This window comes from Crinia signifera, chromosome 5 (genome assembly GCF_055691185.1).
Source record: "Crinia signifera chromosome 5, ASM5569118v1, whole genome shotgun sequence".
Classification (NCBI taxonomy): Eukaryota; Metazoa; Chordata; class Amphibia; order Anura; family Myobatrachidae; genus Crinia; species Crinia signifera.
This window is the reverse complement of record NC_139221.1, coordinates 216,008,919-216,034,825: the sequence shown is the minus strand read 5'-3', so window position 1 is coordinate 216,034,825 and position 25,907 is coordinate 216,008,919. Positions and strand designations below refer to the sequence as shown.

The 25,907-nt window shown below is 43.3% G+C and overlaps 1 protein-coding gene across 1 annotated transcript in view; it reads left to right on the top strand.

Moving 5' to 3' along the window:
* Nucleotides 1–19,357, top strand: part of LANCL2 (LanC like glutathione S-transferase 2) — a 78,457-nt gene extending 59,100 nt beyond the window's left edge. Inside the window, exons 6-9 of the mRNA XM_083188536.1 lie at nucleotides 4,286–4,468; nucleotides 13,043–13,219; nucleotides 15,042–15,114; nucleotides 16,884–19,357. Coding sequence (XP_083044662.1) covers nucleotides 4,286–4,468; nucleotides 13,043–13,219; nucleotides 15,042–15,114; nucleotides 16,884–16,960 — 510 coding nt within the window. The 3' untranslated portion in view covers nucleotides 16,961–19,357. The remainder of the gene's footprint in view (nucleotides 1–4,285; nucleotides 4,469–13,042; nucleotides 13,220–15,041; nucleotides 15,115–16,883) is intronic.
* Nucleotides 19,358–25,907: the final 6,550 nt, after the last annotated feature.

The window sequence follows — 25,907 nt, the reverse complement described above, 5'->3', positions numbered from 1 at the left end:
CTCGATGATGTAGAGATCAGGGCTCTGTGGGTGCCACACCATCACTTCCAGGACTCCTTAATCTTTACGCTAAAGATAGTTCTTAAGTACATTGGCTGTATGTTTGCGGTCAATGTTCTGCTGCAGAATAAATTTGGTGTCAATCAGACCCCTCCCTGATGGTATTGCATGATGAATATTTCTCAGCATTGAGGACACCAACTACATTCTCTGAAATAGAGCCCCAAACTTTCAAGGAACCACAGTATTGTACCACTCTTTAGCCCTTCAGCAAACAAACTGTATTCCAGAGCATCTGCTGAGCTTTTTCGGCATCCCAGTTCCTATGTTTTCATACATAGTTGCATCGTTTGGCTTTGTTTTCAAGTCAGCTTTTTTGGTTGCAATTTTTCCATGAAGACAACTTGTGACAGACTTCTCTGAACAGTAGATGAGTGTACCTGGGTCCCTCTGGTTTATGCCAGTTCTGAGCTGATTGCCTTTGCTGGACATCTCCAGGTTTTGAGGGAAGTAAGCATGATGTGTCTTTACAGCTAATGCACTAAGGACCTTATTCTGGGGGACAGAATAAGGTGCATTTCTGCGCATGTGTATATGCCGGGTGCGTGCGGCACACGCACCCAAGGCGGGGACAAAAACAGTGCACGTTCCCATGATAATCCGCCCGTGCCGGGGGCGGGTAGCTGACATCACCAGATGTCAGCTGCGTACTCTGTTCTTGTCGAATGTGCACGCATATGCAAGAGACCTGAGAGTCCCTTTAGATATGCGTGCACTCACCACATTATTCGATGGTCACAACCATCGAATGATGTGGGTGTTTCCACATAGCCTGCGAATGGATGTTTATGTTCTTCCATTCGTAGGCCGAACTAACGCGGCGTGCAAGTGGGGGCAGGCAGACCGGCATTCAGCAGGTGGCGTCTAGGGCTGCGAATGTGTTGCCTTGCGAGGCAACCAGAATAAAGGCCTAAGTTTCCTTGGCCAATGCATCTACGGCCCTCAACGTTTCCTGGGACAGCTTGAAAACCTTACCTTTGTAACCGTTTGTAACAGTTTGGCTGTCCCTCACATTAGAATTGATGCTGTTGCATTATTATCTATTTGCATCTTGAGAACTGAAGACTCTTCTGTATGAAAACTGTCCCAACACTTTTTATAAAGACTTTTAATAAATCATTTTGGACTCTACCATTCTCGTATTATTGGAATATGGATAACTACAAAATAATTATACAGGTCTGACATCCCTCAATATTAGAGGACATAGGCTCCAATCTTTTATTGTTGTCTATGTCATTTGTTCAATATCCTCTACCCTTTAAGGGGTATATTCAATGCTGTCTGTGAGCCACTGATGGCGAGCTGTACGGCAAGCAGTGCTGGTAACTCACAGTCAGAGTATTCAATCGTTTCCACCACACTGGTTCTTTTTAGCGAGGTGGAAACGGCAAGTGTGGCCATCCAAATGGTGGGGCTTGCCACAAAAATTACATTGGGCTCGATGCTTTTGCGGAGAACCTCGCCGTTTAAGGGGATACTCATGGTACTCGGATGCCGATGATTTTGCAAAACATTGAATACAGCGAGGGGTGTTGGACGGTGAGGATGGCTTTTCGTTGCCAAAAAAAGCCATGGTCACCATACAAACCCTCCTCGCCCCAATTTAATACACCTGTAAATGTTATACAACTTTTCTATATCTTGCATCCCTGAGCCACATTGTGAAGTAGATGGACCCCTTTTTTGGGCCTCGGGACCCCCACAGGGGTGCTAGGGGTGTCTTACCCCCCACAGTATGTTTTTCCAGATTGTAAGTGATATCTGTATAAAGTTTGGTGTAAATTGCTCCGGACATTCCAGAGTTATGCTGGAACACACACGCACATACATACATACATGCATGCATGCATGCATACATACATATGTACATACATACTGTATTATATGGGTACTTATGTAGTACCCGGGCGCCCAATTAACATACATATGCTTGCGCACGGAAATCGCATCGCATCACATGTCCCATTTTAGTGCCGTGCGATGCATGCGATCTCAGTAGTTTATATGGATGGACGCTTGTCAGTTACTGTAGCTATGTTTTCAGAATAAGCTTAAGCTACGGAACTAGCGTAGTCAGTTAAAACTTGCGTAAGTGTTCCAGGTCACTGTCAGAATCATTCTGAGGAGATTAGCTGACAGTGATGGCTGCTTCAGTGAGTGCTCAGAACGTGACAGAGGTGACAGTCGTGGCAGGTGAACAACTCACCATGTTCACGTTACCTAATTCTGAGGAGGCGGCTGTGGTGTTTTTTCAGCGACACCAGTTGCTGCCCATCATGCAGAATTGCGTGAACGGCCATCCAGTGCGACTGTTCATAAAGGAAAGCACGTGGCGCTGCCACATAAAGGCCTGCCGGAAAAAGGTCAGTCTTCGAGCGGCCCACTGGTTCCCGGGGTGCCGGTTACCCTTTGTGACCCTTGTCATGTTCATATACTCAAGGGCAGAGGAGATGACCAGTGTGCTGTATTGCGAAGGGAACTGTCCCTCAAAACCACGTGCAGTATAACAGCTTGATTAGGGAGGCATGTGCGATGGATTTACTTTCACAGCCCCAGAGGAAAATTGGCGGTCCTGGCATGGTGGTGGAGGTAGATGAAAGCCTTTTTGTGAAGAGGAAGAATCATGTGGGGAGGATGCTGCCTCAGCAATGGGTTTTCGGAGGGATGTGCAGGGAGACAGGTGCCTGCTTTCTCACTGCAGTGGATAAGAGAGACGCCACTACGTTGATAGCCGCGAATTTACAGTTTTACAGAATTTACAGTTTACCGTTAACACAGGTCCTCATTACTATGCAGATGTATGGTATGGCTGGTGTGAATGTGTTCCTAAAACCCCCCCACTATCCACGGCACCCTGAAGCGTGGCGAGTGGGGGGTAGAGTGCATCCTCCCAACCTTTTTATACCCCCACTATCCACGTCGGCGTGGAGTTGACTTTATATAGTGTGGCAAGCGCAGCGAGCCACTGAGCCCGAAGCATGGCGAGTGGACGCGGAAAACATGTAAAGTAATCCACGGGGCTCGCCACACTATATAACATCAGCTCCACTCCGACGGGGATAGTGGCGGTATGAAAAGGTTGGGAGGACGTGTTACGCAGGGGATGCAGTCAAAATCCCGACGGTCAAAATCCCGACGGTCAAAATACCGACAGCAATTGACAGACAGTCAAAATCCCGACATGGTCAAAATCCTGACATTTAAAATCCCGACATGGTCAAAATACCGACAAGGTCAAAATACCGACATTTAAAATCCCGACAAGTTCAAAATACCGACATATAGAATGTAGACAGGTGAAAAAGTCAACATGACTTTCGGGCGACAGGTCGCGAGGTCGACATGGGTTTTTCACTGTTTCTTGACCCGACATGTGCCGACAGGCGGTATTTCATGCCCTACCATCCACTAGGGCGTGGTGGGAGAATAAAATAGTGTGCCGAGCGTAGCGAGGCACCGTGCCCGAAGCATTGCGAGCGCAGCGAGCTATGCGAGGGGCTGCGGTTGACTTACAACTGTGTCCATGTCGACTGTGTCGACATTCAGGTAAAAAAACTGTGAAAAGCCCATATCGACCTCGCGAGCTGTCGCCCGAAAGTCATGTTGACTTTTTCACCTGTCTACATTCTATATGTCGGTATTTTGAACTTGTCGGGATTTTAAATGTCGGTATTTTGACCTTGTCGGTATTTTGACCATGTCGGGATTTTAAATGTCGGGATTTTGACCATGTCGGGATTTTGACTTTCTGTCAATTGCTGTCGGTATTATGACCGTCGGGATTTTGACCATCGGGATTTCATACCGAATCCTTACGCAGCCCCTCGCTGAGCTCGCCACACACTTCGGGGTGGCATGGATAGTGGGGGGGGGGGCTAAAAATTGTAGTACAGTTAATGCCATCGCACCCTATAAAATCGCATGCGATTTTGCATGAGGTACAATGGCATGCGATGCAATAAGCCCGGGGCAAAAGAGCAGTGAATACATTACTTACTTAGGAAAATTGCATTGCATGCATTGTATGGCACTAAAACAGGTCATGCGATGCGATTTCCTTAGGCAGAATAGCCCACTAAGCAATTTTAAGTACCATTATATGTATATTATAGAGAGAGAGATATAAATGTGTGTGTGTGTGTGTGTGTGTATGTAGATATGCTATTTAAAGTATAGGAATTGTGTATGCATATATGTATAACACATTTATTTTATTTCACAGCCTTTGGCTAAAGTGGAACAGGAGACATTGACAGAACTCGTGAAGCCCAGTATTGACTATGTACGCCATAAGAAGTTTAGGTCTGGAAATTATCCATCATCCCTAAGCAATGAGACCGATCGGTTGGTGCACTGGTGTCATGGTGCGCCCGGAGTAATACACATGCTCATTCAGGCACACAAGGTGGGTGTTTAACATATATTATATATTTTAGTGTTCTTTGGCTTTTATAACCCAGAATTATAAAGAGTAGGTCAGCCAGGAGATTTCAAGCTCTAACCATCTGATATTGAGTACTTTTATTGATGATGCCAACCTTCTATTGAGAAGCTGATGGAGTTCCATCTGTCAATAGACTTGTTTCTTGTGTAAGCTGCTATGCCAAGCTACATCAAGCACTTGCAAATTGGGAGGAATTATAGAAACAGGTGTGGATCATCTCACAGCCATTGTCTAGGTCATCAATCAATATGTCGGCAACAAGAAGTCAGCAAGCACAAGGTCGAAATGACAACGTATTGACACAAGCAAAAGATTAACATGGCAATGGTTGACACATGAAAAGATCAACATGGGTTTTTCAGTTTTTTATTCAATTGTTTTGGACTGTTTCATGCTTTATTATCCATGTGGAGTCCGATTGGGAGTGGTCACGTGTGGGGAGAAAAGTGAGCCATGCAATGGTATGTGGTGCACTGGATGAGGGTATACATGCTCAGGAGTCATCAGTGACAAAAAAAGTGGGGGAACAAATCATGTCGACCTTTTATCAGAATCAACCTTATTCATTTGGACCTTTCGGTGTCGACCTATTTGACAGTAGACCTAGACATTGTCTGTGAGCCATCCGGGTACCCACTAAAACAGGTTTAGTTTCACAACTTACAGCAGGAACTACAGTATACCGAGAAAGGGAATGAAAGCCTATTGGTCCTTCATTTTTGCATACCTATTCATGCTCATTGTGATGAAGCAGACTAGCTGGCAGCTGAATTCGTCTCTATGTACTGTACAGGGACAGTAGGACGATCTGAGGTTTTGTGATTCCTATAATTTGAACTTTTTTGTATAAGATGATAGAGGTTGTTTTGAAACCTTTAACCCTATTACAGTAATAATAATAATAATAATACTACGAGAGCAATACGGCATTTGCAGTCCTATAGAGTATATGAAATATTCAATGTAAATGAATGTAACTGCCGCTGCCTGGAACAGGGGCAAGTGAAGGGGATGGTTTAAGCATGAAAGATCTGCATAGGGGAGCCTTCCTGTGTGTTGTGTTAAAGATGCCATTAAAGGAAAGTCTTATGGGCAAAATTATATGAGAGCCTAACAATGCTGAGGGAGTTCAGTTAGACATGGGGTAAAGCTCTGCATTTTACATCCGGAGCTATTCAATTAGTCAACATTTTCAGTAAATCTTTGATTTACACACGCTAACTCACTTAGGGGGGTACTCAATGCCGGGTTACGACTTTCGGTCCATCCCGACAGCCGTGACCTGGCCCATTTTTGGCTTTCTTTACCGCATATTGGCAAGCGGGATTCAATGTTCCGCCTACCGATCAGAGAAAAGGAGAGATATGTCCGTGATCATGACAATCCACGACCATTCTCGTCAAAACTGGCCCGACAGCTTTTAAAGTCAGGCCCTGGAAAGACAGCATTGAATAGATGCCCACTGCTATTTCCCCCGTCGGAAATAGCGGCGGGGATTGAATATCCCCCTTAATCTGAGCAAGGTGCTGGATCTATCAATTTAGCACTTGGGAGGCTTTTCACGTGGGTTCCCAAAGTTGATTGAATCAGGCATTCAATTCGCTGCAGGGTAAACCACATGCCTAATTTATTCTTCCCTTGTGTGTGGTCAGTCAATTCTGTGTCACCAATGAAGAAGCAAAGAAATTATCAGAGAAGAGAGAGTCTCGTAATATATCAACAATATGTATCAAACTGAGGTAAAACTGCAGCAGTTTTGCCTCTGTTAGGTTCATCATATCAGTGATATGTACCAAAGGTGGGATCAGTGCAAAGCGATAAAGGGAGTCCAGGGAGCTAATCCTCGGCAGAGCCAAATATCATGGGTTTGAACCCTTGATCCATAGACTTCTCTGGAATTTAGGTAGTCGTGCTCTGCTTACGCCCACACTACACAGCTGCTTTGCCAACACAGTAGATGCTGCATAGTGCATTCTACAAGTGACAGAGTTACAGCAGATAAGATACCATAGCCAAACAAATCCTATTGTAGCAGATAAGCAGACACAGCTGTATTTAAAGTCACTTGTCTCAAAGTAACCATAGATGAGATGCAGTTGCCAAGTTAAATCCACTTCTTCACAAATGAACAATGACTGTATGTATGATCACGTTTATTGGCGAAATTTAATTCACATTTAATTCACATTGCCCCACAGTTTGTTATATTATAGGGTTAATAAGCCAGTGTGAACATTTCTAGGTATAATGCATTTAATATTTATATTAGATATGTTACCTTTGCGTTACTAAGGTAAGTCACATTATTCATTTGCTAAAATTGTGTGTTCAGTCACTGGTCATTTCTGCACCTCTCCTGCCATTTTACTTCAGTTTTTAAACCAACATAAAAAAAAGTAGACAAAGTAGGCAGGGGTCCAAAAAATGTTTTAGTATTGTATACTCTTCACACACAATTCTCTAGGATCTTTCTAAACTGTTTATTAATTTTGGTACTTGTGTATTTTGGCGGCGCCCATCGCATTGCATACCATAAGGCATACGATGGTATGCGATGCGACGCGATATCGCGCGATATTGTACAATGCCATACAATTTTAAAATTGTATGACCTTGTATATGCCATACAATGCGATGCGATTAAACATTGTATAAGCACCCTAATGGGTGCTTACAATGTTAAATGCACCCCCACGCCACCCCCCCACTATAAACGTGAACCCGAAGCGTGGCGAGCACAGCTTTTCTACCAGCAACCGCGAGGGTCAGCGGTACGCGTCCTCCGACCTTTTCATACCCCCACTATCCACGTCGGCGTGGAGTTGAGAATAGAAAGTGTGACGAGCGCAGCGAGCCATCGAGCCCGAAGCGTGGCGAGCGCAGCGAGCCCCGCTAGGGGACGCGGATACCTTTACAGGTATCGGAGTCCCCTTGCGGGCTTCACAGGTATCAGTGTCCCCTCGCGGGGCTCGCTGCGCTCGCCACGCTTCGGGCTCAGTGGCTCACTGCGCTCGCCACACTTTCTATTCTCAACTCCACGCAGACGTGGATAGTGGGAGTATGAAAAGGTCGGAGGACGCGTACCGCCGCCCCTCGCGGGCTCGCTTTGCTCGCCACGCTTCGGGTTCACGTTTATAGTGGGGGGGTGGCGTGGGGGTGCATTTAACATTGTAAGCACCCATTACGGTGCTTAAAAGCACCCTTTAGGGTGCTTATACAATCTTTCATCGTATAGGGACCAAAAATCGCGTCGCATCGCATGCCATCGGGTGCATGGCATACGATGCGACGCGATTAAAACATTGCACGATGGAAATCGGGGGCGCCGCTATAATACACAAGTACCTTAATTTCTAGAATGTTATAAAAGACAGACAACAATCATTATTGATGGCCTTATAAACCAGCTATTCTACGCTGCGGTCCTATCAGCTTTGTTATATCCCATCTCCTGATGGTAAGAGCCAGAGTATTTAAATGCTAATTTACTTGACTGACTACTATAGGTGGGCCATCTTGCTGTGTTAAGCTTTCTTCATCTTAAAAACACTCCAAAATGATGGCTTTGTTGATATCAAATCAACTGAAATATATATGATTAAATTTAGATATACCGGTACATCAACCGTAGTCCTCTCAGTGTTTCATCAACATATAAAAACAAGACTGGAAGCTTTTAATACCTTGTTATCATAGTAAAGGGAATACAAATATACATTTTATGTATTTATTGCTATCATGCTGTGTAGTAATTGTATCCAGCGACGTCTTGTGAACACTGACCACACAAAGCCTCACTCTGCTGCTATGGTAACAGCGCCTCTCTTTGCCTAACGGCATTTTCTGTGTCTGTGCTTAGGCAGCTTAGAAACTTTGGGTGTTGCTGGTAGAAAAGATGAACTGCACCGCTGTATTTAATATAGAGACTGTATATGGAGAAAGAAAATGTATGGACCCAAAAAATGTTTTATTAATTCAGACTGTAACATTGTTTCAACAACAGTAAATTATTTAAAATAGATCACATTGTTGTAAAAGTAGTTTGGCAAAAAAGTTATTTGAATCATTTAAAAAAAAATTTGAGCACCACCGATCTGGCAATGGAAATGCGTGAATATAAAGTCAGTGCCTGTATAAAGTTTCTTTTGAATGTGAACAATAAAAAATGTTGCCTGAATGTCCAGGCGTTGTGTTCTGTAAATGGGAATGCTGACCTCTTATGCTGTTAACTATGCTACGGGATACCATGCTTAGAGGTGTAAATAATTGGCTAAGAATGTGAATTTTATCCTTAAGAAATACAACTTTTTCTGCTAATTCTCTTTTAAACGCAATTCATTATGAAAAGCTGCTTTATAAGAGGACCGATCCTTGCATATATATCAAATGGCTGTATTCAAACTCTGAGGCTTGTTGTACCATGTCTAACAAATCCTGTTAGAGAATTTAACACAGTCACCAACCAGTCCCCCCCACAGTTTGGCACATCTCCTGTAAGTGCGACAGCCAAGCTGAGTTTAGTGACCCAGATTTAGCTCATTAGCTGCTACCATGAAGACTATAATTATCTTCACATCCTCTGCCTCTTGATGCAGAGCAAAAAGCAATTAACTCACATTATACAAAATTGTGCTAGTGTACAAAATTGTTCAGCAAGAGTGCCTGGTCTCTTTAAAAAGCTGCTTTCTAATAGACACCCCTGGCTTTGTCAAAGTGGTTTGTGCCCTGTAATATAGTTAGTGGATGTTTTATTTATGGCTTCAAGACAGCAGTAAGAAAGGTTACAATTTACATAGTTACTTAGCCATACGGTGGGCTCCCAGGTCTACAATAAATGTGTTCCTATCATTTGAGTGGAACTCCACTTTTGGAAACCCCTTTCATTTTTAAATCATGCATTCCCAGGCTGTAGCAAATGACTATTCCCAGCCACGGGAACACATTACACATAGAACTGCAGTGTGTAAATCAGAGCAGCTGCTGTAGCACACAGGGGGTTATTTTGGTTCACTCTTTCTGACAAATTCCTTCTTAGATGGACAAAACCATTTGCACTGCAGGGGGGCAGATGTAACATGTGCAGAGAGAATTATATTTTGGTGTGTCATTTTGTTTCTGTGCAGGGAAAATACTGGCTGCATTATTTTTACACTGCAATATAGATCTCACTTTGAAGTAAAACCCCACCCAAATCTAACTCTCTCTGCACAAGTAACATCTGCCCCACCTGCAGTGCACATGGTTTTGTCCCTCTAATACCCCATTCAGACAGAAAAATCCCAGAAACCCAGGTATTTCCCGGATACAAAAACCCGGGTAGAACTAGGCAGCAAGGGGCTGACCCCCTTTCACACAGGAGCAAAAATCCGGGTATTTCCCGCGTCGACCCCTTTCACACAGAAGCCGGATTTTTCCTGCAAAACTCTGTGTGTCATAAGAATAGGACAGTTTTAAAGGCACACAGAGATGAGGTCATCAAAAGTGGGTGGTGACTGCTCACTGCATTGCATTAACCATGGCATGACACAAGGATATGTTGTAAACAAGTTTTATTGTTTTTATATACTGGAAGGTACATGTTACCTCACATGGCTGTCAGTATATTTGCAATGTTTGAGTACACTGTGGCATCTTTGACTGTCCCAGTCAAAGATATCCTCCTCCCCTCTCACTGCCAGCAGCTCTCACCTCTTGCTTCTACCAGTGGGCCATGCTATCCTTTTTTCAGCTCCCTTATGACCTCAGAGGCCAGCTCCATTGCCATGCCCTCCCAGTCAATCAGAGAAGCCTATCCTCACAACCAATCAGCCAGCACTCCACCAGGAGAGCCAATCAGTGCCAAACAATGTGTAATAATCCCAAAAACCCGGGTCGTTTCCTTTCAGACAGCCGGCGACCTGGGTTTTTGGAATACAGACCCGGGAAAAACCCAGGTAAATACCTGGGTCGAAGTCCCGGAACTTTAGACCCGTGTGGACCCTTTCAGACAGAAGAAAAACCCGGGTCGACACGGCAAGAGCAGGGAAATTCCCGGGTCTTTTTTTCTGTCTGAAAGGGGTATAAGAAGGAATTTGTCAGAAAGAGTAAACCAAAATAACCCCCACCGTGCAGTAGTACTGTATTTCTGGTCCATTGCATTGGAGAAGTCCGGATCAGACTGGTTTGCATTTTCCTACATGTGTGTAGGACTTATACAGCTGACATACACATTTTGACCTTCGGAACACTGACCTATCATTTGACTATTCATAGGAGAATAGGAGAATTTTACTAGGGTCTCATTTGTTTAAAACTGCCAAGCACAGAATATATAGGACCTTTTTCTAAATGATTTAATAAAAGCTAATTTTTAATATAACAAACGTATCCATCTCACAAAACCAGTGCCCCCAACACAAGTCTTCTTTCTTCTTTGTGTATTTTCATATTATTTCTGACTTAGGGGAGCACCTCCTACCCAAAACACAGTATAGCCACTAATAGCTATCTATAGAGGGTATAGGAGTTCATGCTGCTTATTTACTTTTAATAGGTACATTGTACTATTAGGCAGTAATCCTGTGCGAAATCACACAAACCCATATCTAAGCACAGAATATTGCCAACTGCTATGTTACCATGGGGGTTATTCAAGTTCACTCGCAAAGGCAAATTCACTCTCTAATGGACAATAGCATATGCACTGCAGGTGGGGCTGATGTCAAATGTGCAGGGAGAGTTACAATTGGGTGTTTTTTTGTTTCTGTACAGGGTAAATACTGAATGCTTTATTTTTACACTGCAGTATAGATATCAGTTTTATGTATAAACTCCACCCAAACTCTCTCTGCCCCCCCCCCCCCCCCCCCCCCCCCCCCGCAGTGCGCATGTTTTTTTCCATTAGAGAGCGAACCAGAATAACCCCCCCATGTGTAGATGGGTATGGGTCATCACATCGACCAACATGCACTTGAACAACCATTGAACGTCAACACTATGTCGCCATGGCTTAGGTCGACACATGCAATATGTCAACAATGGCTAGGTCGAGCGTCAAAAGGTCGACATTAGTTTTCTCACTTTTAATTGTCCCAAATGTCGGCTTGGTCAACATGTACCGCGTCCACTCGCTATGCTGGGCACACTATTCTCTTCTCCCTCCACGCCCTAGTGGATGGTAGGGCAAGTAATACCGCCTGTCGGCACATATCCATTAAAAAAAAAACAGCAAAAACTCATGTCAACCTTTTGACTGTCAACCCAATGCTTGTGTCGACATTGCAACCATGTCGACCGTGGGCATTTCGACATATTTCATGTGTCGACCTTCAGTGGTTGACCCAATGCATGTCGACCTTATATGTATCGCCCTAACGACTGTCTACTGCAGTGGTGGCCAACCCGTGGCTCTTGAGCCTCATGCGGCTCTCCCCCTTGTAAAGTGTGGCTCCTGCTCCCACTGCTACCCACCACCCACCGTCCGTCCCAGTCCCCCCTGCTGCCGGTTCCCTGTATCCCTTCTCCTTCTGAGGGGAGGAGAGCACGCATCGCGCATCTCTCCTACCCCTTACTGTGCATCCTTGTGACTGGACCATCTGCCAATTAGAGCTTGCGGGCCAGCAGCCAATCAGGAGCCGGCCAGCGAGCTTTGATTGGTGGACGGCCCAGTCACAGGGAAGTGAGGGGGAAGGAGATGCGCGGTTTGCTGTGCTCTCCTCCCCTCGGTGACATCACAGGACTGCAGGGGGACGCCAGACTGTCCTCTCCCTGCCCGGCAGCAGCAGCAACAACGGTGAGTGCTGCAGCTGGGAAATTTGCACTGTGGGGGCATACCAACTTTTTGGCACTGTGGGGGCTTACCAGCTTTCTGGCACCGTAGGGGCATACCTGGCACCGTGTGGGGGGCATATGTGTATCTGGCACTATTGGGGGCATATGTATATATGGCACTGCACTATTGGAGGCATATTTGTATCACACCCAACCAAGGGGTCAAAATAGACTACGCCCCTTTTTTTGGCGCATGCGCCTTCGGCGCGTGCATGATGTCGGCTCTTTAGCTTGACTACCGATATTTTTCGGCTCTTTACCTCTGACCGGTTGGCCACCCCTGGTCTACTGTGTAGGTGACTTGGACATAGGATAGCTATGGTCTGTAATAGACATGTGGAACTACACATAACTGCCCACACTGCCACAGCTTAGGGCATACTATAACAGTGGCAAGAAAGCTGGGCTGTGTATTCCCACTGCAGCTGAAGGGCCACACCCTGCAAACCCCTGATCTGACTGCAGAGATCATTCAAGCACCTATGAACTGCAAGTGACCATGTTCAAACTGCTGGGTATTCTCGGTTTACAGTGTAAGTGCTTCCTTTATGTTTGTCCTCTGGATGCCTCCTCTTTGCTTAGCCTTTCTCTTTTTCAAAGGTTCCTGTTGTGTTTCTCATCTTCTTTGAGCAATAGAACAGCTTACTGTGCGGCTGCCATGCTACAGTCTTCTTTATCCCCAGGGAGGTTCTATTCATATTATTATTTTATTTTTTTTGCTTTTAGCTTTTCAAAGAAGAGAAGTACTTGAAAGATGCCATAGAGTGCAGTGATGTCATTTGGCAGAGGGGTCTCCTAAGAAAGGGGTATGGCATCTGTCATGGAACCTCAGGAAATGGATATGCGTTTTTATCTCTCTATAACCACACCCAGGACAAGAAGTATCTCTACAGAGCTTGCAAGGTAATGGTGGCATCACCCCAGATTTCCAATTGAAATACACACATCAAATGGTGTCATATAAGCAGTAGTACCGGCAGTTTCATCTCACTAGGTTCGACAAACGGTATTTTCTAGAAGCTTCATTTCTGTGCATTGTGATTTACGTAGACATGTTTATGGAAAATATGTGACAAACTGTCAGCACTGACGGCGCATTAATGTACACTTACAATCCACGGATTTTCCCTGTATTATACGATGTTATTTATTTGTTTGACGGTTCCCATTTGCTTTTATGCTCTGGTCCTAAAAGCCTGATGCACTTGACCTATAGTGTCTCCAGCGTCCAGATTCCCCAACTAGCAATGAGTATCTAAATGTTTTGCTGCTCTGAAGCATTTCACGGCTGCCTGGCAGATGTAAATGGCATCTCAGAGCTCTTACAATATATTTTATGATCAAGGCAATAACTCTTCGGGGAAATCCAGATCTTCATGCTTCATTTAGGTCTGAAACATTCCTACTTTTGTAGTCAGTCTTTGAAATTGAGTTGCATTAACCTATTCACAGCTACACCGTGGTATTAAAAATGCATCATATTTCCCTTCAGCTACTAGCACATGAAAGGGGAAGGCTAGATACAAGTAGACATGACTAATGTGATGGATGCAGTGTGCCATTCCCTTGATTTTTTTATTAGTACTATTACAGGTTGCGGCTTCCATACCCAAAATACAGAATGTTTTTAGCGGGATAGAGATAGTGACACAATCTGCTTTCTGGATATCTTTCTAGCTTGCGTTCCATTTAAAGGTATCTGGATTGTAATAATTAGATTTATTGGACTGTTGCCCAAAGGGTCACCCTTAACTCTGAACTGTCCATTGTTTCTCACATTCAGTCTATCTCAAATACATGTTCCATGCATCTAAAAAAACCTATCCAAGATACGACCCTATCTTACACACGACACTGTTAAACTGCTAATCCATACACTAATTATCTCTTGCATTGATTATTGCAATAGTCTCCTCGTTGGTCAGAACAGACTCTCGCCACTGCAATCTATTTTGAACGGTGCTGCTAGGCTGATCTTCATAGCAAGACGCTCATTGTCTGCTGATCCGCTCTGCCAATCCCACCATTGGTTGCCCACATTCTACTATATTCAATATAAAATACTTCTACTTACATATAAAGCTATTAACCATACTGCACCAGCTTATATCTCTTTACTTATCTCAAAATATCTCTCAACTTCCTCTCTCAGCTCTGCACAAGATTTGCATCTTTCTTCTGCACGGATCACTAGCTCCCATTCACTGTTACAGGACTTTCATAGCGCTGCACTCACCCTATGGAATGCCCTTCCACGCACAATAAGACTCTCTGCATTCCCTGAAAACTCACCTCTTCAGGCAAGCATACCAAATTTAGGTACCACCCATATAACCTTCAGAGGCACTCATGTATTATATACACTTTACTTCTGGACTTCCAACTTGGTGGGACTGCTATGCTACTACTGGTGCCTGTCCTTGTGTTTCCCTCCTATTTTCCTATAGATTTTAAGCTTGCAGCAGGGTCTTCCTTCCTCCACGTATGTCTGGTTTTACCCAGTTTGTTCTTACAGTGTTTTCAACATTTGTAAAGTGCAATGGAATCTGCTGCGCTGTATAAGAAACTGTAAATAAATAAAAAATACTGCTCCCAAATAACTCTCCACCAAACGTGCTATAATCCCTATAAACCAATCAGCCCATATGTTTGTTTGTTTTAAATTGTCACCATGTTACCTTAATATGTGTTGTAATGCTTTTTTTTATTTTTTTTTTATTTTTAGTTTGCAGAGTGGTGTTTAGATTATGGTAAACACGGATGCAGAATCCCCGACAGACCATATTCCCTTTTTGAAGGTAATGTGTGTAACATTTACACCCCGAGCTATTAAATTTATAAGCCCTATAAATCCATGGCTAACGCACTTTAACCCATAGAGTTTAGAATAAGTGGTGGGAGCTATGGGATAACCTGTACCTGGCACCGGTGATGAGGGTAGAAAGACCTACTTAACGCAGATTTCTGTTTGACCCTCCAAGAAGGCTCAGTCAGAAATCCATGTTAAGTGCAGGCTGCAATTGAATAGCCCCAGTCGCTTTATAAGCATATGTCTTATTCAGTGTAACTAATTGAATCTGGCCCATATGCGTTGTTATGTATCATTACTTCTGGTAAGTATGATGTACGGTGCTCAGCCTAAAATGTTCTATTTTCTGGAAACAAAATGCTCTGTAAGCTTTTATTTAGGTTTTTTTTCATATATACAAATATTACAAATGATTGTCTCTGGGATAATTCTGGCAGAAAGCACTTTTTGAATAATGTGCTGCACAACCTTATTGCAGTTACTTTAGCCATTATTAGGATGTACTGTATAGCCTCACTAATGATCATTTACTGTAGCGACCATATGCATCAATGGTCTGGGCCATTGGTATCCTACTCCCTGTTCTCTATTAAGTGACAGCTACTTACAGTATATGGTACTGTAGCTATAAAAACATGGACCAGTAAAGCTGGGTACACACTATACAATGTGTATGCCCATTTTGTTTTCACCTGCCTGGGAACTCAGGGGTTATCAGATGCCGAAACCCAGTTAAAGCACAAATCCATGCAAAAAAGCACGCAAATGGACAAACTCGTGTTGCACTGCAGATGGTGCAGAGCTTTATATTTGGATGGGGTGTGTTTAAACAGAAATCTAAATTGCAGTGCAAAAATAAAGCAGACAGTATTTACCCTGCATAGAAAAAATATAACCCATTTAAGTATATCTGCATCATCTGCACCACCTGCAGTAGTTTTGCCCATTTTTGAGATATTTGGATTTGAAACAATTCTGAATCATGCCCTCTGTGGGTTAATGCCCATTAATAAGTTATTTTAATGGGGGTTAACAAGACTATTGAGGGAAATGGGGAGTTCAATTGAATAGCCTTGGGTGGTAAATCCTAAGGCTACCTCCCATTTTCACTTTTGCGGTCATTTACAGCAGATAAAATAATTTAATACCATCCTTTATTACATTACACAAGATCGCAAGCATTATCTACTGGTTGGCCATGCTTTATGCCCAACAATGTTTCCCGATATGCAACGGAGCATGCAATAGTAGGTAGACTCTCTGGATGATGTTCATGATTTGTCGTAGTCATACGACAAATCAACCCGACATCACGAACGTGTTTATCCTGCCTAACAGTCTGATAATCTTACCCTGCATTACTAACCTTGTTGGTAATTCTAGTAAAAATAACACTAGGTTGCTACTCCCATAAAAGTGTATCAGCCATAAAGCTTAACAGAGGGTGCACATTTTAGAAACAACCAGACTTTTCTGCATACTTAGGAGAGACAAAGAAGGTAAACTATTACTAACCACCAAATAGTAACCTTATTCTTACTGGACACTGCATGAAAAAGTGTCACTGACCTAAATGGATTAGGGGGCCACAAAGTGGTACCTGAGTTGAGTAATCCTGATTTGCATTGGCTGAAGGTATATGTTGTCTTTGATTTGCAAGCTTACTTTCTATGTTAAGGCATTTTGGAAAAACAAAAGTATGTATTTCAAAGAGAATGTCTGATTGAAAATAACCTAAATCTGTCTTCCTCTTTTCAGGAATGGCTGGCGCAGTTCATTTCCTGTCAGACATGTTGACACCAGAGACTTCAGGCTTTCCTGCATTTGACCTGTGATAGGATGGCAGAAGAGTTTGGAGAGAAATGTCTGTGGGAGCGTGCACATTTGTCATGTCCGTGCCTCCAGTAGATGATGCTAGCCGCCTTGTCTTGTCACCACTTTTTACAGAAGAATTGTGAAGAGACTGCTGTGGAAAAGGGGCTCTTCTGAACTTTGCCATTAACGCCATGATAGTTGTATTATTTTATGGCAGATAGACAATGCTTAGTCATTCTTTTTTTATATACAGTACAAACTAGTAATACTGTTGTTTGCTGGACATTGCACTTTGTAGGGTGTCCTGCCATAAGATTGACTGTTGAAAGGTGGTGTAGTTTCATCTTCGTATACAATACAGTACATTCCATAATTAACTGCCAGGCTGCTTAGGAAGAACGAAAGTGACCTTTTCATTGCCCAGAAACCACTTAGACCAGTCTAATTTACATTGTTGTATTAGAGGCAAAAAGAGAAAGTGGGATAACAAAAATAAAAACCTGAGCTCTTATTCAGAGTTCCTCGGAAATGGCGGAAATATCTAAACGCACAAAACACAATGTGGAAAAGTATTTGTGGTACAAGACCTACTTAGATGCATGGGTCTGCACAGCAGGTCATACCGCCTTCATTTATGTGTCCGTACTGTGCCTAGGTTGTAATTGGCATGGAGATTCAAGCTTTATTCAATCTAGTGCCCATTTTCTCTGTATCTGTATTCATTATGTCTGGTGTGTGTTAATGGTTTAGTTTGGCTTCTTTATTATATTTCCTGCCATGTATATTTTGTATGTGATGGGTTGAATGATAATATGATGTGCGATTAGCAGATATAAGGTAATTATTTTTTTTAAATTACTTCTTATTTATGACACAGTACATAATTGTACATCAAAATGTATCAGTGAATGCAATTTATGTAACAAACTGGCATATATCAAATATATTCTATAGTAGTTTATACAATGCAAATACTTTGTAGATGCCTATAGAGCAGGGGTGGGCAATCAGCGGCCCTCCAGCTGTTGATGAACTACACATCCCAGCATACCTTGCATCAGTTTCAGCATGACCACATAGCAAAACTAAGGCAAGGCATGCTGGGATGTGTAGTTCTTCAACAGCTGGGGGTCCGCTTGTTGACAACCCCTGCTATAGAGCCTCGGTCAGCTATATGGTAATTGCAATCCCAAAGTTGCTGTTTGTGGTTATCAGAACTGATAAATCATGGGCTATCAGCAGGGCTTAAAGTGGTCATACAGAGGATGGCACCTAATTACCCTCCCCCATTAGGCAGAGACAAGGCCAGTGGTAGGATATTTGGCATCCCCCTGCAAACTAGAATGCTTTTCTGTGAGAATTACTGTGCAGGGCCAATGTGGAGGTTAAAATGTTCCACCTCACCATTAGAGGTGGTGGAATTCAGTTCCACTCCATTCCCCCTCACTTTAACCCCTGGCTGTCAGGCTGATGAAGATATCTGAGGATCTTGTCACAGACAGACAACCTGCAAACCAAAGGCCTGACCATGCTGTGCTAATTGCAGTGTGGTCATTGTGTAGGTCTGCTCCATCTGCATATACTGTACTTTGCCTAAAGTGACAAACCCGGGGCCTAAAATGTTCTTTACTCTGCTGAACTTTACCAAAATAAGGAGTGCCCTTCATGCACACAGTGGAGGGAGATGTTCTGGAACTGGTTAATATTCATTAGAAACCAATAAAACAGAGGGGAGATATATCAAGCTTTTGGAGAGAGATAAAGTGCAGAAGTTGCTCAAATCAATCAGCTTCTGCCATTTATATAGCATAGTCTTTAAAATAAAGGTTAGAATCTGTTTGGTTGCTTTGGGTAACTTTGCTTCTTTATCTCTTTCCAAAGCTTGATACATCTCCCATTAAGGCACTTATGTTGGCACTAGTTCCCTGAGTACTGTGAGGCTAAATAATGTATGCAGATGACTGGAATACCTTACATCCCAGATGCTAGGATTTCCTCACACATTCGGCATGTACATCAGTAGCTGTGTCTGGATAAGGATATTATTTGTTTTCTCTATCTTGCTATTGCTAGATCTGACTCTGACAACACTTGTCATGTAAAGCACAACCTGGCTTATTGCCTGATAAATAATGTTCAGCTATTAAATCATGGGGGGAGGTAACTGCATGCACCATTATAGAAAGAGGCTTTTGTCTTCCTGTGAGTGTCTAGCTCGTGCGTTTGCTGTGACAAGAGACTGGCACACGTGTGACTGATGTGTGAGTCTGCAGTGCATGGAATGTATATTACGTGTTAGTGCTCGGCTCTTCTGCGATACAGTCTTTCACTTGTTGACTTGTTCTCTGTTTTTATATGTTTTCACCTCCATTTCTGTGGTCACAATATAAAAAAATAAATAAAAAAAGCTGGTCATATTTGATCTTTTTAATTACTCTGTTGTTTAACTTGAATAACAATTATGGTCATGCAGCAATTTCTTTTTAGATGTTGATACAGTAACAAGACGCAACCTACTATAAAATATACACAGCCTACTATACTACACTGCCCTAAAAGGCAGGGGCTCATTAAGAGAGGAGGCCTGTGTGCTGTCTCCGTCTGGGCCTCCTCCTCTATGCTGGCAGAGCAATAGAATCATTATAAGACCCTAATGCTGTCTCAGAGTCTAGTGTGCATGCACAGATCTCTGGGAAAGTGGTGTGGTGGCCATTTTCCCAGTCATTTTCTGGACATGCCGGGAAAATGTCTGCCGTGCCATGCCATTTTACCAGTGATCAGTAAGTATTGAAAAAAATTGATCATGGTTTGGGCCTCCCTGAGGTGTCTACACAATTTTCTATGATGGCACTGAGACATGAGGAGAAAAATTGTCCGTTGCTGATATGAGAGTCAGAATTCCAACTCTTCTCCAGAACCTTAGTAGACAGCTTACCAGCAGGTGCACTCTCTGCAAAGTGTCTTCAAATGTATAATGTCTAGTATATGCCACAGTATTAATGCACCCTCCCCATAATGCAATTTCCGCATGTGGTAGCAGTTTTTTTTAGATGCATGACCCATTGGATCCCATTTTTATGTTTATTTAGTTGGATGTTTGGCTTCGTCAGTAAATCAGCATCATTACCGATTGACACACCAATGTAAACCACACATAAAGATTAGTGGGTACTTCTATCCAATATTAGTAAGATTTGAGTCCCTTACTGCCCTGCGTATAGCTACAAAGCAGAAGTTTAATCCAGCAAAACATAACAAAATCTAAACAAGTTCATTTTACTGTATAAACTGCTCATATGCAGTTTATACAGTAAACCTGGCAATAAACAATACAGGGTGATACCATAGGACTTAGTGCTTTTTATTTGATAAAATACTATTTCAAGGCTACAGTAGATCCCCTTCCGGTACCCACTGATGCCATCAGCTCATGTGAGCCGTGGAAAATACCATGTGACTCGCAACTGCCCAGGAAGAGCAGGGTCAGCGGGCTAGTAAGTTTATCTATGCACATCAGCATATATTCCCTTTATTAATCAAGGCCAAAGTATGGGAAGTGCAGTACCCTTTGAGACCCATGTACTGAACATTGATCCTCCCCCTGCAGTTATGGTTCATATGGTATTTCCCATGGTATTCTGTTCATGTGGTCTGATTTTAGTTTAGGCCTACATTAACTTGTTGATATAGACACAGGTATAGAGCACTAGCATCATTTAGTTGTCCACTGGGCTCTGTCTTGTAGAACAGAAAACAGAGTTTTTGGGATATGGCTTGGTGTGCGCACTTTGTGGCAAGTTTAAGCTGGTCACCCAGTGTATTTCACTTTTGTAGATCTTGCAGAAATTGCTAAATGAAGTTGCTTGCTAATTTTCTGGGTAGGGAGATCATGCCACTAAAAATTTGTCCTACCATATCTACAAACCTTATCCATCTAAGCCGCTATTCATGTAGGTCAGCATATCCACATTGTTACTTACCACTATATATCACATTAGTTAAGTAGCTGCCCGGGTGCTCCAGTCCCTGGCTGTGTGACTCTGCGCAGAATGATGTGGTCAGAGGTCATTCTGCGCTGGCCACACCACTGCTTTTGTCTGCATCTCTCTGCCTGCCGCAACACTCCCAGCCACAAATCCCTTGTATGCCGCAAATCCTGACCATTTTTCAATCCAGAATCCTGGGAATTAAAAAATGCCCTAGGATTAGCCACCCTAGCACACATATATTGCTGGCTAATACAGTTCATCCTCTCTAGCGGTTTTGGTCCCAATATTCCCTTTCTGAAGCTTAATTGGCCCATTAAGGATCTACACAAACTCAGAAATGAGGAGGATGTGAATGAAACTCTGGCCTGTGTCCTAGGATAAGATATGGCTACCGTCTAAACTTCTGTTTGTGTGACCTAAATGTCTGCACTAATTTTTCGCCAAGCCCCTGCTATTGGTCGCTTTTGTGATATTGCCCCCAAATCACTGCCCATTGGAGGGACGTAAACCTCCCAATCCATGCTTTCACATGCCACTATTTGGCACTCGCTCCTATTCCTTATTATCTTGTCTTGATACCACAACATTTTTATGTAAACCAGTACTCACATTATATGCATCATGTAATATCAGACTGGCTCACATTTGAATGAGTCAAAACCTCCCTCTTAGCTCACTATAATAGAATTTAGTATATTAGAATGGGAAACCATTCTCCACACTTCCTCCAGCACATTCACAGCTACTTGGAGCCCTTGGGCTACTAACAACAAGGCTGTTCCTCCTCTTAGGACTAATTAACCATTATTATTACACCCCACAGATTTGGACAGTGATTCCTACCCTTCCCATTGCTTTCCATGTCCTTCCCAGGTCTTGATTCTTCTTTTTCTCTCTCCTCCCCTTTTTCATTCATGCAGTAATGGCCTTTTAAATTTATTCTCAACCTTGTTTGCATTGGATTATGATTGTAATTAGGGATGTGCACCGGCCACTTTTAGTGTTTCCTGAAACGTGTTTTGGATGTAGATCTGTTCCAAAACACCACCCTTCAGAGTTTCGTGTTTTGGATCCGGGTTTTTTTTTCTTGTTCCTACGCTATTAACCTCAATAACATAAATTTTCACTCATTTCCAGTCTATCCTGAATACCTCGCAATATTGTTTTTAGGCCAAAAGGTTGCACTAAGGTAGCTGGATGACTATGCTAAGCGAAACAAGTGTGCGGCACAAACTCATGGCATTACAGCGGCAGACAGGATGGCAGTTTGAAAAACTAGGCACCAAAGAGCAAATAATGTAAAAAAAAAAAAAAAAGAGGTTCAAGATGTAATTGTCCTTGGGCCCAATTGACCTTGGGGGGGACCCAAATTTAGTTGCGTAAATAGGACATGCACACTGTCTTTCACAAACTAATCATTTCAGTGACAGGGTCTGCCACACAACTGTAGCCAAAATGATTGGTTTGTTTAGGCACCGACAAAAAAAATAAGCAATTCATCTCTCACTGTACAGATCAGCTCAACAGAGGCAAAATGGCGTCCTCATCCTCCGATTCCTCCTCCCCTTCAGTGTGTACTTCTTCATCCTCACAGATTATCAATTCGTCCCCACTGGACTCCACAATCACAGGTCCTGTTATAATCGCTGGAGGCAATTGCTGATCTTTGAAGAATTGATCATTCATTTTGATGAACATCATCTCCACATTTTGCGGAAGAAACCTTCTACGCCACTCGCTGACCATGTCTGCAATCATTGGCAGGTCTTTCAGTCTGGACCAGATGTCCAAACTCGCTCTGGCTTGCCCTACATCAATGCCAGCAGGTCGGGTAGGAAATTTGAGCTGTTTCCTTGCAGCCACAGGTGTGGGAGAAATTAAGGAGGACATGTTGCTGTGTCTTGGTCCGCTTCAGAGGACAGTCTCCTGACCAGCAGGTCTTTGCACCAGTGTAGACTTGTGTCGGCCAGAAACAGAGACACAACATATGATTTAAACTGAGGATCAAGCATGGTGGCCAGAATGTATTCCTCTGACTTTAATAGACTGACTACCCTCATATCCTGGCAAAGTGTATGAAGGGCTTCATCCGCAAGAGCTACATGCATTGTGGAATCGCAACGCTTTAGCTCCTCCTTCACTTTCTCCAGCTGCTTCTGCAACTGACTTAAGCTGGCAGTGTCTGAACTGACTACACGTGTGGCAAATTCAAATGGCTAAAGAATCTTACACAACATGGACATCAGTCTATCAGGTTGTGTATGCTTGAAAAGCCTTTTGCTACTCCTTCATCCTCTGCAGCATATAGAGAGTGGAGTTCCAGCACATCACAACCTCTTGTTTGAGGTGATGGCAAGGCAGGTTCAGGAGTTTTTGACGTCGCTCCAGACTTCGGCAACCAGTGGCAGAATGGTGAAAGTGTTCTGCAATTTTGCGGACTACCACAAACATCTCCTGTCACTTTTGAGGAAATTCTCCATCACCAAATTTATTGTGTGGGCAAAACATGGCACATGTTGGAAATTGCCCATAATTGATGCCTGTACAATGTTACTGGCATTGTCCGATACCACAAATCCCCAGAAGCATCTAAGTGTGGTAAGCCACTGCAAGATGATTTCCCTCAGTTTCTTTTAAGAGGTGGTGTTTCGGAGATGCTGTTGCTGGGGAAGGCGATGCATCTACCCAGTGGGCTGTCACAGTCACATAGTTTGCCCTGAACCACTTGTCCATATGCCCGTGGTTAAGTGGACAGTGGCTACAAACGCATTTTTTAGAACACTGAGGATACTTTTTCAGACGTCTCTGTACATCCTGGGTATTGCATTCCTAATGAGGTGGAATCTAGACAGATTTGGCACCGGGGACACACTACCTCCATCGTCTAAATCCCACTCCATTGACGGTGGACACCAAACGCAAGTCTAACACCAATATAGCTGTCAAGGCCGCAGTTATCTACTTTACCATAAGATGACCGGACTTTAAAGTCCGTGCCACTGGATTGGCCTATACAGCAAAGTACTATCACTGGATTGGACAACAGCAGTATCCGCACTATGCTAGCAACTACTAAGTAAGATATCAGCGGGACAGCCATCCAGGTCACACGTTGCCTCTTCACTCTCCTAGACTGGAGGGAATAGAGTCTGGATGGTGCGAGATCCTGCCATCGGACCTCACGAGAATTCACGAACAGGCTTGGAGCGCATGTTCGGATTGGGGGTGTGCGGTGGTGTCCGGATTGCCCCAATCCGAACTCGCACATCCCTAATTGTTATTTATGCCTTATTCTACACAACTATTTTCTACAGCCAAACAGCTTGCTCAGCAATGACCTGCTGGCTGCCAGCTATTGCCTGCTGGCTGCCAGCTATTGCCTTTTGTGTGTCGACAATAGCTTTCATGACCTCCTCGGTCCTATTTTGCCGCTCTGCTGCTGCCTCTCCCTGCTGCAGAATCCTATTCAGCAGCTGCGTCCACCCTCCAACATCCTGTGTGGCTGTTGGAGCCTGCTGCACCTGTGGCATGGATGTCACTGCCACTGTCTCTTCCTCAGGAAGGTCACTGCCGCACGTTGGAGGTGGCTCTGAAATAAAAAGGTAAAATTACAACACATTATTTGAAACTTATCAAAATGTTGTTATGTCATGCTAACCATTTACCTTCTAGTTCAGCCACGAATACATCCACTGGGGCCTCACTATCCATGTTGCTCTCTCCCCGGATCTCCTCTATAGCCACGCAGGCCTCGGCCAACTGCTCCAGGGAGGTGAGCTTCAGTCAGGATGGCATGGGGCCAGCCCCAGTGGTCTGGCTGTGTGTCCAACGTGCGGTCAGTTTCTTCTTGAGGTTGCTTTTGAAATCATGCCACCTGCAATCAAAGATTAACAATTATTACATCGAACACCTGAAGTTTTTAATTGCATTTATTGTTATATGCGACTGATTTTTTATGATGCTTCATTCAACATAACTTAAATTAGTTCCCAAAGAAAAATTCTCACGTTTTACATGCCCATTGAGCATATTGTTATACATTCACAGTCGCCGTCTTATATATTTGAATATGTGACATGTCAATAATGTGGGTTGCGCATAGCAACCTGACCTGTCATTTAGCAATCGCAACTACCTTTGTATAAACTCATTGCCTGTATTGTGATACTTCTATATTGTGGTTCATACAATAGTACAATGAAAGAGGTTACACACAATAACTAAGGACAATAGAAATTGGGCACACATTCAATGCTGCAATGTGCAAACGACCCCACCACTAACACTTCAGTTTGATGGTCAGAATATAGAAATTTAGATGTATCACCTTATTTGTTTATATTTACTGCTTTAATTAGGGCCAGTTGGGATGGTGTAATGGTTAGCATTACTGGCTCACCGCAGTGAGGCCATGGCTTCAATACCCTGCATGGGCCTAACTGTGCGAAGTTTGTATTATATTATTAAGAATGACATAAAACCATAAATAGGTAATTGTGGGGCCAAGACCACACACTTTTTAGCTACACTTGCTTACTAATTGATGTCTTGAATATTGGAACTCACTTATAAAAGGTCAACTTTGAAAAAACAATGTACCCAAAAAACACTTTTTCACTCTCATATCAATGTGTGTGCTAGCACATGTCCATGTGTATTTGTAAGGAATCGGTACATCTGTCAGAATGAACTTAGGTCTACAGTCATTAGGTCGACTGGCAGGAAGGTCGACCTGACTTAAGGTCGACATGGGCCAAGGTCGACATGACTTAAGGTCGAATTTGCATAAAGGTCGACATGAGGAAGGTCGACTGGTCATAAGGTCGACATGGGTTTTTCACAGTTTTTTTAGTGAATGTCGACACAGTCGACATGGACACAGTTGGCAATGAGAATCGGACCCTCGCTTCGCTCGCAATGCTTCGGGCACGGTGGCTCGCTTCGCTCGCCACAGCTTTAATAACCTCCTCCACGCCCT